Below are 15,674 nucleotides of genomic sequence, written 5' to 3' on the forward strand. Positions count from 1 at the left end.
TTAGCAACTTAAAAATATGGTAGAAAAAGAAAGGAAAATATTTAAAATTATTTTATTCTTTACAACTCTCTTCTGTTCTTCTTTTGATTAGTTTAGGAATTAAATTTCTGCAGGAGTTCCAAAAAGGTGAAATTTGAAAATAAGCCCCATTGGGTACACTGATGAGTAGAAGGAGCCTCTTAAGTTTTATCCTAGGCTATTTGAAGTCATGTTATCTGAGAATTATTTTTTCTTTACAATTCTGCCCCATAAGACAAGGTACTAGGGGATACAAAGGATAGTGATTTAGTGGCACTGTTACCCTACCTCCAAATTGTTTTCATTTTAAAGAAGTTGGTCACTCTTCAGGAAAGTGATTATAATGTTATTTTTACCTCTTGGCAATTTGATTTCTTAAATAGCAGTTTTCTGGGCAGAAATTTGTAATATAACAATACATAACTGGCTCAATAAGATGAAAATTTATAGTTAGCTAGTGTTGATTCTAGATGTTGATTGATTGCAGGATTATACACATGAATTCCATAAAACCAAAGCAAACTTTGTGGCAATACGGGAAAGGGAGAATCTCATGGGATCAGTACGAAAGGATATTGAGTAAGTTACCTTTTATATTGTTTTGTAGGATGTTTATTCAGAATCAGATTTAGATTATATCCATGATTAACAGCAAATTGAGTGGCAGAACCATGGTTTAGATTTCAAGGTTTCTAATTCCCATTTCACTGTTCTTTAAACATTGCTGCTCCAGTATAGTCCTAATCTACTTTGCTGTCTTATCTCCAGTTTCCCCTAGTTTTATCATTGGCTCCTGCCAACCTTGACTTTCCTGTCTTAATTCAAAGTCCAGTTTAGATGATGTCTTCGTGAGTTCTTCTCTGATCTCCTACCACCCACCTTAAGCATTATAATGTTACCAATAAATGAAGCTGTCCGTGTTTCCCTTCCTGATTACCGTCTATCCCCCTACCCTCTCCCTTGCCCCAACAATTACATATCAATACTTAGGTAGCTATCAAAGTAGCCTTTACTTCCCTGGAATCTGAAATCTGTTTTTTCCAGATTTTATACAGACTCATAACTTTAGTCAAATTATTTAAAGACTCCCAACATTTTTATGCTGCTCTTAAGCCATAATTTAAAAAATGTATTTTCTTCCATTCCTTTACCTCACCTTTAATAATATATTCTAGCATTTTATACACATTTTCAAAATGTTTTTCACAGCTGTACATGACTGACAGGGTTAAATCCATTGGGCATCTAATTAAAGCTGCAGACTTTGCACTTTTGGACCATCTGTTGATGCCTATCATTGTCTCACTTGTGATAAGCTTAAGTTTCATAAGTATGATACTTATGTTTCATGAACTGTGATGTGTGCTACCATATCATGAACTGATATATATCATGTGTACTCTGATAAACATTTTCTTAGAGTTCCTTTATTTTGTTGTAACAGTAAGACAGTTTTGCAGGAGAGGTCATTTAATATTCATCCCATGCAAAATTTTTGTCCAAAACTCTAAACCAGGATTATCCAGTCACCAGTTGTGTTTCTACCTCCAGAAATTACCTTGGAAAATTAATTTTTATTGTTTGTCTGTGTTTTATCTGTTTCTTATATTTAGTCATATGTACTTTGTATAACATATAGGAGTGAAAAAAGTGAAACTTTTTTGCCATATTAGGAATTTTGGAATATTTTTAGTTCTCTGGCACATATATAAGTCTTGTGTCTGTTTTCTGTATAGTCTATTTACATAGGTATTTTAAAGAATGCGTTGAGAATCAGTGTAGCGGACAGCCTTTGATGTGTAGGCTTTTAACTACCATGCAATTTGTGGGAATTGTTAGACTACATTCCAATGTAATAACTTGTTTTCTAAAAGATGATCATAAAAGAAACATGTTCATCCATTTACTAAACTATTTCCTGATTACCAACCATGAGTAAGATAATATGTCAGTCACAGTAGAAGGTAGAAATGAAAAGATCAGCATGGCCCTCTAGATGCTAGAGGGGAGTAAGTCACATACTCAAATTAGTGTAATACATGGCAGAATATGATTAGTGAAATGAGATACAGTAGTAATAACTGACATTTAAGAATTTTTTTCTGCAGTTACACACTGCTTTTTCATATATTCTCTCTTTTTTGGCCTCATATAATCTTTTGGTATAGATATAAATTATTAGTCCCATTTTATAAAACTAGGTATTAAGAGTTATCTAAGGTTAACTGGCTAGTCATCAGTCTTCCAAGTCCAGTGTGTTCTTGGTTATATCATGCTGCTTTTCCTGGTGTTTTCTTTCCCACTGCACTTTGCACATCAGCCCTACTCTTGGCTAGTGGTTCAGTTTTAGCAGCATGACCCTCTTTTATCTTACTGCGGTGTATGTGCAGTTACTTAAATTTTTTATTTTGTTCTTGATACTTTGTAAGTAAGGAACCGAAACGTGTAAGTGTTGATAGTAATGATACAAAGCGTTTTCTAGTATATTGTAATGAACTTAAGACCAGGATAGAAATCCTTAAGTATGCCACAACTGGCAGATCTTTAGCTTCCTTTTTGTGTTCCTTAGGCTTCAGTTGATGGACTGCGTGTATCCTTGTGAAGGGAAACATTCCATTTCAATAGCTTCCCCACCCCATGTGCTGTGTAGTAATCCATCCAAAGTAGTATTCCCGGACTTCCCTGGTGGTGCAGTGGTTAAGAATCTGCCTGCCAATGCAGGGGACACAGGTTCGAGCCCTGGTCTGGGAAGATCCCACATGCAGCGGAGCAGCCAAGCCCAAGAGCCACAACTACTGAAGCCCGTGCATCTAGAGCCCGAGCACCGCAACTAAGAGTAGCCTCCACTCACTGCAGCTAGAGAAAGCCCGTGCGCAGCAATGAAGACCCAATGCAGCCAAAAATCAAAAAAACAAAAACAGAAAAAACCCCAACAAAGTATTATTCTCACTTGGGGAAAATAAAGATATAGGAGATAATAGACAAAGAAAGGAAAAGTAATGGCTTTAAAGGCCTCTGCTTTCCTCATCTTTTACAGTATCCTCCCAAACCTTACTCTTCAAGATGGACAATGCAAAGTTTTCTGAAGACACTCTGTTCTTCCACACCTCATGATGCTGCACACACTCTCCTTCCTTCCTGGAATAATCTTCCACTTTTTATAACTAAATTATCACTTGTTCTACAGGGTACCCTTTAAGGATTTTCTCTCTTTAAGAACGTTTCTGTATTTCTCATAGTCTCTCTAATCTACCTCCTGCCCTATAGAAATGACCACTCTCTTCTTTTGTATATAACTATTATAATAGTTCCTATTACACTGAATTACAATTATATAATCTATGTACCTCTCTAAATTGTCTATGACCAACTTGCGGCTAGGTAGCATGTTTTACTATTTTAATGTCTGGTACCTCACAAATGTTGAATAAATATTTGCTGAGTTAATGAATAAACGAATGAATGTATATTCTCTTTTCATGTACTTTTAGTGAGTTGGAATTTTTGGCAACTGATACAAAATAAACACTTTTAGAAGAGTTATTAATAAATGTATATAAAATCAAAAAAAGGAAAAAGTAAGATTTTTGTTTAAGAATGTTGGATTATTTTGGTGAAAAATAATAAACTCTTAGGCCTAAGTTAGAGAGCCATTCATATTTATCTATTTATGATAGATGCTATTTTTAGAAGGAAATGAAAAGGATTATACATTTTAATTGTTTATTCAAAACTATGGAGAGGCTCAATTTGTCCACTTTGGATATTACTTGAGTCAATCATTTAATCCTTTTTTATAACATGTACCAAAAATGTTCTTAAGTTTTCTTTAATTTTGTTCTAGGTCATATAAAAGTGGGTCTGGAGTAAACAACAGAAGAACTGAACTATTTTTGAAAGAACATGACCACCTTCGAAAGTAGGTATTATTGAAAAAATGCATACTATATAGTACCTACTTATTTATTTACATATATAGCAAACATTTTATGGTGTTTATTATAGTAAGTGCTTTATCAATGCTAATTCATTTAATTCTTCTAATGATCCTATTGGGTAGAAATAGAATTGCAACTGTTCTGACCATAATTAGGAACAATATGATGCTATCAGATATACAAAATATGCATTCATTACTTGTTACCTGTAATATGTCTTTTATTGCCTTAATGTTTGTTTTCTTTAGTGAGTCTATTGCTGTAATACTTTGTCCACTACTATAGATTACTGGTAATAATAATAGTAATAATATTGATACTGACTTATGTTTGAATGGCCTGATACCACTTATATATGTCAAGAAGCTTTATAAAGGGTAATTGGCCATACATCAAATTCAAAGAAAATATCTTATCTCCCAAGAACTCAGAAGAAAATACCTAAAAACTTGGATGAACAAGATACACACACACACACACACACACACACACACACACACACACGTATAAAAACAAGCCACCATACTCTATCCCTGCTTTATCTATTTTCCTTCTGAAATACACTGGTTTCTTTAATTACTTTCTTTGTATTTTGTTATAGAACTTAAGGATCAGAAAATTACTTCTCTCTCTGAGCTCAGCCTCTAAGCACTTGAGCAGCTAATATCCATGATAGTTAAATGATATGAATTATGTTGATATTTGCTGCTGAATGTCATAAATTAGTCATGTCCATATGAGCTTAATGTGCTGTTCAATTTGTTTTTCTTTAAAGATTACCACTTTAAATATGAGCTGTTGAAATCAGAACATGGAAAAATCAAGACCTTTTTAGTAGAAGTCTGAGTGCTTCTAGTGTCAGAAAGTTATTTCTTAATATGTTAAATATTACTGATTGGCACAAGGGGGCAGCCTTTCCTAGAGTATGTTTAGTTTATAGTTATAGCTTTGGTAGTTCTTTTTGTATTTGATAGAGACCACCATAAAAAGAATTTTGCGTTATATCCAAAACTATATTAATATATTCTTGGGGTACAGAGTAATTTAAGGAATAAGATACTCAAGTAGCATAAAAATAAATATTAACTTGCATTAACATTTTTATATTTATCAACCCCAAAAGAAGTTAAACAGAAATGCAATAGTTTAATTACTTTAAGGATGTTTTGATGCTGAAAAGAGTATACCAGAGTTATTATATAAATTGATATTCTTTATTTCATTATTTCAGAACATATTTTTTATTATAAATTTTATATGAAAAATTTTAGTTTTGCATTCATTTTAGTAATTCAGAGAAAACCCTTCAGGAGTTTAATATTGTCCATTTTACAGGAAAATAAATATAATAGTTCAGGGGCACACAGCTTAAGTAATTTGTTTAGGGTTATAAAAATGATAAGAAAATTGGCAATCAAAAGGTATTTACCATTTTGTTTCCCAGGTGATTTTATGTATGATATACTTTACATATATTCCTTTCAGCATTCTTGTGAGAAGTTAGTATGTGCTTACTCCATACAGAGAGAAACTGAGGCAGGATGAAGTTGAGTGAAACATGAGCTGATAAATGAGGGGAATTGTTAACACTAAGGCTTAATCTCAATAACAAGAGTTTAGTCATTGCTTTCAGTATTAAAGCACAGAGCTTCCAAATATGTTTTAGAAAAATCAATATTTTGTGTAAATTACAAATACTTGTTAAGTAATAAAATAATAAAAAATTATGGACTAACATATATACAAAGTAATAGTGATATGAAAAAGTTTCTCTTTTTCAGTGTTGTCTCTCTTTCATTTGCTAAGTGCTTTGAGGAAGAATTTTTTTAGAATAACTTTTTAATATAAAAGCTGTACATACTTTTTATAGTACTCATTTTAGAAAGTATGAATAATAATTCAGCAACACAGAAAAGACAGTTTGAAACACTTATCAGTACAGATGCGATACCATTTTTTACTCATCAGTAGATTGTGAGCCTTTTCCCATGTTATTTGACAATTTTTTTTGTTTGTTTTTGAATAGTTCTTTTAACTTTTAGTAGTCTACATATCCTATAATACAGATAAACCATAATTCATGTAACCTAATGAGTGTTGGCCTTTTGGATTATTTCTAGTTTTTATTATTGTACATACTGAAGTCTTTGCATGTATCCATAATTATTTCCTTATGATAAATTCCTAGAATTGGCATTGTAGGATTAAAAAATATATTCATTTTTAAAGCTTTTGATATAGTATTGTCAAAATTCCCTCTAAAGTTTTGCTACTTTAGAGTCCCATTAGTAGCATATTCTACCAGTGCTCTCAGGAACATTTACTTGATTTTTTTCTAACTCATGCCATGAAGATAGGTGAAAATTCTCAGGCAATAGATTTTTTTTTTTAAATAAGAAATACATTTTCATTAGAGAAAACATAGGTCAAACAGCCAAGCACAAGAAGCATAGGTGGTCCAGTGGTTAAGACGTGAGCTTTCACTGCCACGGGCCCAGGTTCAATCCCTGGTCCAGGAACTAAGACCCCACAAGCCACATGGAGTGGCAAAAAAAATTTTTTTAAAAAAAGAAGAAGAAGTAATAGTTAAATTAACCTAAAAGTGAAATGGACAGCAAGAGATTATGTATTGCAGCAAGACCATTTGTAATGAAGAGGCCAGATTTGCTGTTAGGGTACTTTTTAGTTTGATCTTTCATGAATAAAGGTGTTTTTTTTTTAAACTACTCAGTAACTCAGGTAACTCATTTGATTTTGTGCAGTAGGGTCATACTTTTTATGGCAAAAAGCATATTTACATTTTTATTTGATTCTTCATAAAATATTTTTTCATGTTAATGTAAATTTCTACAACTTGCTTCAAAAGTCCATATTTTTGGGCTTCCCTGGTGGCGCAGTGGTTGAGAGTCTGCCTGCTGATGCAGGGGACGCGGGTTCGTGCCCCAGTCTGGGAAGATCCCACATGCCGCGGAGCGGCTAGGCCCGTGAGCCATGGCTGCTGAGCCTGCGCGTCCGGAGCCTATGCTCCACAACGGGAGAGACCACAACAGTGAGAGGCCCACGTAACACACACACACACACACAAATCCATGTTTTTGTCTTGAAAAAGAGTAAAGCAGTTTTTATAAATGAATGGTAAACTTTATTTAAAAAGAACTGACTTTGTAATGAATTGCTTTTAAAGCTCTTCTTAATATTCTTTTTGTCTAAAAATAAATGTTATCTTGTAGCAGTTTATCTTACAGAAGATAGTCATTTCTCTTCCTATTTGGTGGATAAGCTAGCTTTCATTGTTTTTTTTAAGATTTAATTTTATTTATTCTTGGCTGCATTGGGTCTCTGTTGCTGCACGTGGGCTTTCTCTAGTTGGCAGCGAGTGGGGACTACTCTTCATTGCGGTGCGCTGGCTTCTCATTGCAGTGGCTTATTTTGTTGGAGAGCACAGGCTCTACGTGCTCAGGCTTCAGTAGTTGTGGAATGTGGGCTCAGTAGTTGTGGCTCACGGGCTCAGTAGTTCTTGCTCGTGGGCTCTAGAGCGCAGGCTCAGTAGTTGTGGCACACGGGTTTACTTGCTCCGCGGCATGTGGGATCTTCCCTGACCAGGGATCTAACCCGTGTCCCCTGCATTGGCAGGCGAATTCTTATCCACTGCGCCACCAGGGAAGCCCCTAGCTTTTTTTTTTTAACTTGCCTTTCCCTGAGTTTCAGTATGTCAGAAGAAAATGCTGGCTTTGAATGAGTGTCAAGCTTGTAACTGTTTGTGTTTTGCTGTACTGTGGATGCATTCCTGTGAGCTCTTTGGTTGCTGTTTAGATTAATTTCCTTTATATGTTTGTTCTCTTTCGTTGCTCCCTTATATTTTCCTTTTTGAAAGGAGTATCTGAGTTAGTTTAAAGTGTGTGGGGCTGATTGTATTATTGCTGTTTTTACAGCTTTTTCTTTAGAAGAATTTTGTCATTTTGAATAAAACATGTCTTCCACATTTACCTTAATGAAGTTGACAAATTTCAGAGTAGTGGTGAGAAACTTGGATTAGGACATAAGTATACACAAATAGAACGAGACTAACCTCTTGCTGGACTTCTTTACTGCCAGTGATCATCACCTCCACGTGGAAATTAGCCACCTTTTACCAAGGCTGCTGCCTCCATCTTCTCATCTGTGATTCTACCACTTCAAAAATCTTCAACTCTAACATTTCACTCTGACCAACACAGTTTATTCTTCCAAGACTATCTGCAGCGTCACTAGCTTCTCTTTTCTATTTTTCTTCTTACCTTTAACCTCTCCTACCCTCGCTAGCTTGGATCTCATAGTTGATCAACTGAAATATTCCCAACATTTGGCCTTTTCTGTGCTCCTGTCTTTTTCTGTACCCTAGTAAAATGCCAACCCAATCCACAGTCTACTGTTCTACACCTCTATTTAAGGGTTAAAGAGAAAACACCCAATGTACAGATTAACTTTGTTTTAGATTCATTATTTCCAACCTCGTCTGAGTATTCAGCATTGCCCAGTACCTTTTGCTTGCTTGACCCAGTTTACTTGTCTCTCTCATTCTTTTCAAGAAATTTACCAGGACTTCCCTGGTGGTCCAGTGGTTAGGACTCTGCGCTTCCAGTGCAGGGGGCGCGGGTTCGATCCCTGGTCAGAGAACTAAGATCCCACATGCCACAGCACGGCCAAAAGAGAGGTCCTTAGCTCCTACTTCATTGAATTTTTTTTTTTTTTTTTTTTTATGTGTTACGCGGGCCTCTCACTGCTGTGGCCTCTCCCGCTGCGGAGGACAGGCTCCGGACGCGCAGGCTCAGTGGCCATGGCTCACGGGCCCAGCCGCTCCGCGGCATGTGGGATCCTCCCAGACCGGGGCACGAACCCGTGTCCCCTGCATCGGCAGGCGGACTCTCAACCACTGCGCCACCAGGGAAGCCCTTCATTGAATTTTTAAGGTTCTTTCTCCTTAGTACAAATTCACATACAGGAATACCCTTCTTTACCCCTTTCCTGTAGTTTTTAGAGGACTAGTTTTTTTCCTGGGAAGGCTAATACATCTGTCTGGCTTCTATCTCTGTCCTTACCTGCTACCTCAGCTATTTTACTCTTCAGTCATCTTCTATACTGGCTCCGTCTTTCTAGTTTATGAATACACTTGCTGTCTCTGTGTCAGTACTCATTTCCTCCTTAGCCTATTGACTTCTTCCCTCACAGTCTACTGAGCATGTTGTCACTGGGAACATCAATGAGCTCCTGAAGGCCAAATCTAATATTGTTTGACTGCTCTGCTTCACTTGATACTCTTAATCTCTTCCCTCCTTGAAAATCTAGGCCACTGTAACACTGAAATTTACTGGTTCTCCACTTGCCTTTCTTACTACTCTTTGTTTCCTTCCTGGCTGCCTTCTAATGTAGCCTCAGAATCCTTTACATAGTGTTCTCCAGGCAGAAATTAATTAGAGCTAATCCACCAAGTGAAACTTTTTTGTCATCTACCCTGTCACATTAGCCCAGTTATTTGTCGTTGACATGCATCATAACAACAATTCCTCCTCCCCAGAGATGGCAGCTATAAAGAAGACCTAGCAAAGAGAAATTGAAAGAAATTGAAATTTTCATTCAAAAATTTATAGGAAAAGCAACTGGTGAGATTTTTTTTTTTTTTTTTTTTTTTTTTTTTTTGGCGGTACGCGGGCCTCTCACTGTTGTGGCCTCTCCCGTTGCGGAGCACAGGCTCCGGATGCGCAGGCTCAGCAGCCATGGCTCATGGGCCCAGCCATTCCACGTCATGTGGGATCCTCCTGGACCGGGGCACAAACCCATGTCCCCTGCATCGGCAGGTGGACTCTCAACCACTGCACCACCACGGAAGCCCAACTGGTGAGACTTTTATATTGCCAAGAATAATAAAATTAATGAGAGAGTTGAAGAAAGAGGAACAAATTCTGAAGTTATATAGACCCAGCTAAGAAGGTAAGCTGAGGAATTTCATCCATACTTAGAGGCTCTGTTTGTTTTCATGGAAGTACTCTGATTTGTAGGAATGGCATGATTGCAACTGGAATTGCAGACTGGTTATATTAAGCACATCACCTTAAAAATTCTTGACATTTTAAACAGACCTTTGGCAGTATTTCAAAGTAGTCAAAATATTTAAAATATTACATAATATGTCAGTTTCTAAATTATCATTTCATTTAGTTGGATCACATCATAAGAACATATAAATAGACATTTTAGTTTTTCCTCTTATTAACTTGCCACTTTTATCTTGACTAAGATACCTTAATGGATTTATTCCTTAAATTGGTGTAATAGATAGGGAATGGGTTTTGAAGCCAAACAGATCTGAGTTTAAATCCTGGTGTGAACTGTAAATTTGGGGGCAAGGGACTTAAACCCTCTGACTCTCTACTGTCTTAAATGGGGAAAATTGAATTCTTACTTTGCAGTGTTAAAACACTTAAAATTAGAGATAATGTGTAAAGGTTTTGCCTAGTACAGTGCCTGACATGTAGTAGACCAGTTCTCAAATTACATTGAGCCATTCTTGCCCGTAGCAGTATTAGAACAGAAAAGTAGACTAGTAACTAGAATTGTGTGCCTAGAGCTAGGTGACAGAGACTCCAGCCCTCTGGGGCCCTTCAATGCCAAAATGGTATGTAGGAGTAAATAACTATCAGCTAACCCTGATTATCTATTAAAGCTCAGAGTGTGTTTTTAAATCATGCCCTTCATTTATTGCTCATTGGATTTTCATTAGTATAGTAAGTGGTTTATTTATTCCTAAGCTTCATTTTTAGATAGGAGTTTTCAAATTCCAGTTGCATTCCATCTGTTTCTTTGCATTTATCTGAATGCACATATAATTTTTTGTATCAGTTTTTGTTGTTATTGTTGTTTATTGAGGTAACATTGGTCTGTAACATTATATAATGAAGTTTTGTGTGTACAGCATTATATTTCTACTTCTGTATATGCTACAGCTTGCTTACCACCAAAAATTTAGTTTGCATTTGCCACCACACAGTTGAGCCCCTTTACCCATTTTACCTTCCCCTTCCCTTCCCTTATGGTAACCTCTACTCTGTTCTCTGTATCTATGTATTTGGTTTTGTTTGGTTTGTTCATTTATTTTGGTTTTTTGTTGTTGTTTGCATTTTTTATATTCCACATATGAGTGAAATCTTATGGTATTTGTCTTTCTCCATCTGACTTATTTCACTTAGCATAATACCCTCAAAGTCCACCCATGTTGTCACAAATGGCAATATTTTATCTTTTTTATGGCTGAATAGTATTCCATTGTATATCTATTTACCACATCTTCTTTATCCATTGAGATATTACCTCATACCTATTAGAATCACTATTATAAAAAAGGCAAGAAATAGCAAATGTTGGTAAGAGTATGTAGAAGAGGGAACCCTCATACACTGTTGGTGGGAATGTAAATTGGTACAGCCTCTATGGAAGACAGAATGAAGATTACTCAAAAAATTAAGAGTAGAACTACCATATGATCCTGCTATTCCATTTCTGGGTATTTATCCAAAGAATATGAAAACACTAATTCAAAAAGATAGATGCACCCCTCTGTTTATTGCAGCATTATTTACAATAACTCAGATATGGAAACAACCTAAGTGCCCATCAATAGATGAATGGTTGAAGAAGATGTGGTGTATATATATATTCAATTTTCATTGTTTTACCAAGCATTTGTTGAGCATCTACAATGTGGAAAGCATTGTACTGGGTGTTGGAGATAGAGGAGAGATAAAGCCTAGTGACGTTCTGCCCTGTTTTTAATGAGCTCCCCTAGGATGGGAGTCGGGGGGCAGAACAGAAATGTTAACAGGTAATTACAGTGCATTGTAATTAAGTTTAATGTATGGAGACATTTGTGCATACCACTATAGTATCACATTAAAGGGAATGATTAACTCTAAAGCTTCTGAAAGGGCTTTATAGAAATAAAGCATTTGATTTGAGTCTTGAAGGATGAGTAGGTATTCACTAAAGTCGACATAAGAAAAGGTTTTGGGAAAAGATGAAACTTGAACCTTATGATCATATCTTTTTTTAAAAAACAATCTGTATCATTCCTGATAAATGATCAATGTAGATATATTAGAAATATCATTCATTTATTGCCTGTCTACAAACCCTCTCCCAGATTACAGGCCTTACTCATGCCCCTGAAAGGGCAGCCTCATGGGGAGCAAGAGAAAACAGTGGAGGGATGAACGGAGAGGTCGTAGTGTTTCTAAGATTCATCTATATGTTTTGTTTTGTTTTTGCGGTACGTGGGCTCGCACTGTTGTGACCTCTCCCATTGCGGAGCACAGGCTCCAGATGTGCAGGCCCAGCGGCCATGGCTCATGGGCCCAGCCGCTTCGCGGCATGTGGGATCTTCCCAGACCGGGGCATGAACCTGTGTCCCCTGCATCGGTAGGCGGACTCTCAACCACTGTGCCACCAGGGAAGCCCCTATATGTTTTTTATATCAGTAGTCAGTTCCTTTCTCTAACTGAGTACTTTCCATTTTATGATGCTATACTACAATTTGTTTATCCATTAACCCATTGATGGATATTTGGGTTGTTTTCAATTGGGGGCTGTTACAAATAAAGCTGCTATAAATATGAATATTAAAGCTCCTAATATTCTTTCTTATAGAATTCCAATTAATAAATGTACAAGGACTGATAGAAATAGAAAATCAGTAGGTAAACAGCACAGTAATAATGGGAAAGAAAGATTCACTAAATGGATGCTAAAATTAGTGGGAATTTTGAGGAGAAACAGGGTACCTGCATACTCTCAAAGCATCTTCCCCTACGTTAATTAATTACAATAGGAAATATAGTAATTTTACAGTGGAGAAACCTGGCAGACACCACCTTAACTAAGCAGTCTAGGTTAACATCAGTAATAAGACATATTGACATGATATACAGCCTGATATGATACTTCAAGGGCCTGACATCACTGTATGGTATTCTTGCTAAAGCTGCATAAGGTCATGAACATAACACTTTAAAATACTAGTCAGTTATTTTTGTAGAATGTCCCTCAACTTGGGTTTGTCTGATATTTCTCATGACAAATTAAGGTTAGGCCATTTTGTCACAGACTGAAAGAGACTTAGGAGACATGACAACTAAATGCAATATAGGATCTTGAATAGGATCATAAAAAGGGACGTTATGCTGACACATATATATGGAATCTAAAAAGTAAAAAAAAAAACGAAAGAAAAAAAATGGTCAGAAGAACCTAGGGGCAAGACAGGAATAAAGATGCAGACCTACTAGAGATTGGACCTGAGGATACGGGGAGGGGGAAGGGTAAGCTGGGATAAAGTAAGAGAGTGGCATGGACATATATATACACTACCAAACGTAAAATAGATAGCTAGTGGGAAGCAGCCGCATAGCACAGGGAGATCAGCTCGGTGCTTTGTGACCACCTAGAGGGGTGGGATAGGGAGGGTGGGAGGAAGGGAGACGCAAGAGGGAAGAGATATGGGGATATATGTATATGTATAGCTGATTTACTTTATTATAAAGCAGAAACTAACACACCATTGTAAAGCAATTATACTGCAATAAAGATGTTAAAAAGGACATTAGTAGAAAAATTGGTGAATAAAGTCTGTAGTTTAGTTAATATTCTTGTACTAATGTTAAATTCACTGATTTTGATAATTGTACTAGGGTTATGTAAGACATTAACATTAGGAAAGCAGAGTGAAGGGTATACGAGAATCCTCTGTACTATTTTTTGCAATTTTTCTGTAAGTCTAAAATTATTTCAAACTAAAAAGCTAAAAAAACCAACCAACAGAAAAACAACCATAAGCAAAATAGGAAGGAAAAGGTTCTTCCTCAACCTGATTAAAGGCATGTACAAAAACGGTTAATACCAGACTTAAGGATGAATGCTTTCTCTCTAAAATATAAAACAAGGCAAGAATGTTTGCACTAACCACATTTTACAGCATTGTATTGGAGCAAGTGCAATAAGGGAGGAAAGGGATAAAAGGGATACAGATTGGAAAGGAAGAAATAAAACTATTTTTGTCAGATAACAAGATTACATAAATAGAAAATCCCAGAGGATTTACCTAGAAGCTATTAAATTAGTAAGTAAATTTAGCAAGGTCACAGGATGAAAGGTTATATATAATTATAAATTCTATTGCTATACTAGCAAAAACAATTAGAAAATTAAAATTTTTTAATTCCATTTATAACACATCCCCAAATAGGAAATATTTTAAAGTAAACTGAATATAATTTGTGCAAGACCTTTATGCCGAAAACCATAAAATGCTAAGAGAAATTAAAGGAGACCTAAATAAATGGAAAACATACCATGTTTCTGGGTTGGAAGATTTCCTACTGTTAAGATGGCAATTCTCCCCAAATTGTTCTATAGATTCAATGTAATCTTATTTAAATTCCCAGCATATTTTTTTGCAATCTGACTGTAAAATTTATATGGAAATGCAAAAGACCTGGAAGAGCCAAAAAATTCAGAAAATACAAACAAAGTTAGAGTACTTGCACATCTCAACTCAAGACTTACTATAAAGCTATAATAATCAAAACAGTAAGCTACTGGCATAAGATGGACCTATATAGGTTAATGGAACAGAACAAGGTTCAGAAATAAACCAACTAACATGTGGTCAATTAATTCCCAACAAAAGGTGCCAGCATAATTCAATGGGGGAAAGGAGAATATTTCCAACAAATGGTGCTGAAACAATAAGTAAGTCCCCTACATACGAACCTTCAAGTTGTGAACTTTCAAAGACGCGAACCTGCGTTCGCATGTCCAATCACGTAAGTTAGTTCACGTGTCTGATGTACATTGTCACATGCGTGCATCCTCTACAAGTGGTTGTGCTTTTGTGTACTTTACGGTACTGTTTATTACCAGGTAGACTCAGTCTTATTTTATACTCTGGGTTATAATCCAGCACTATCATTATTTTGTTCTTCAAACTGTTTCACCTTTGGCCATTGGGAGCTCCTGCAGATTAGCTTCTGTCATTTGACATGCCCCATCCTTTTTTTGAGCACTTCCTGTACTATCTGGCACGACAGTGTTTGTGGCTCATCTTGTATTTTCCCTGCCTTGGCTCTAGAACCAGCCACTTCTCCAACCAGCCTTGGTTCCTCTTATTGGAGAGTGGTTCAGAAACTAAAATCTGGGTGCTAGATAGGCTTATTGCTATCGAAGTGTCATTCCTTCTAGGCTCTCTCTTGCTAAAAGTTTTTATCTTGAATGGGGTTGAATTTTTTCATATCTTTTAATCTGTTGAACTGATCAGATTTTTTTCTTTTTCTGTAGTATAGTGAATTACATTGATTATTTTCAAACATTAAACCAATCTTGATTCCTAGAATAACCCCCCTTTATTATATATTTATTATCCCTTTTATATATTGCTGGATTTATTTTAAGGATCTTTACATTATGCTTATGAAGAATATCTTTAGATTTCTTTTCTTTGAAGTGTTTTTGCCTGGTTTTAGTGGAAGGGTAAGACTGGCACCATTAAAATGAGTTCTTTCTGTTTGCTGAAAGAGTTTGTGCAGGCTTGGTGTTGTTTCTTCCTTAAATGTTTGATAGAATTTACTATTGAATCCACCTTAGCCTAGAGTTTTCTTTGTGGCAAGATATTTAAATTACAAATTTGGTTTCTTT

The 15,674-nt window shown here is 36.0% G+C and overlaps 1 protein-coding gene across 2 annotated transcripts in view; it reads left to right on the top strand.

Annotated features, from left to right (window-relative positions):
- GOSR1 (golgi SNAP receptor complex member 1) overlaps positions 1 to 15,674 on the top strand; it is a 47,041-nt gene that overhangs the window by 12,410 nt on the left and 18,957 nt on the right. For both annotated transcript variants that reach the window (XM_065897164.1, XM_065897165.1), the window contains exons 5-6: positions 506 to 597; positions 3,863 to 3,937. In XM_065897164.1, the coding sequence (XP_065753236.1) occupies positions 506 to 597; positions 3,863 to 3,937 (167 nt within the window). The remainder of the gene's footprint in view (positions 1 to 505; positions 598 to 3,862; positions 3,938 to 15,674) is intronic.

The sequence above is a fragment of the Phocoena phocoena genome, chromosome 19 (genome assembly GCF_963924675.1).
Source record: "Phocoena phocoena chromosome 19, mPhoPho1.1, whole genome shotgun sequence".
Taxonomy (NCBI): Eukaryota; Metazoa; Chordata; class Mammalia; order Artiodactyla; family Phocoenidae; genus Phocoena; species Phocoena phocoena.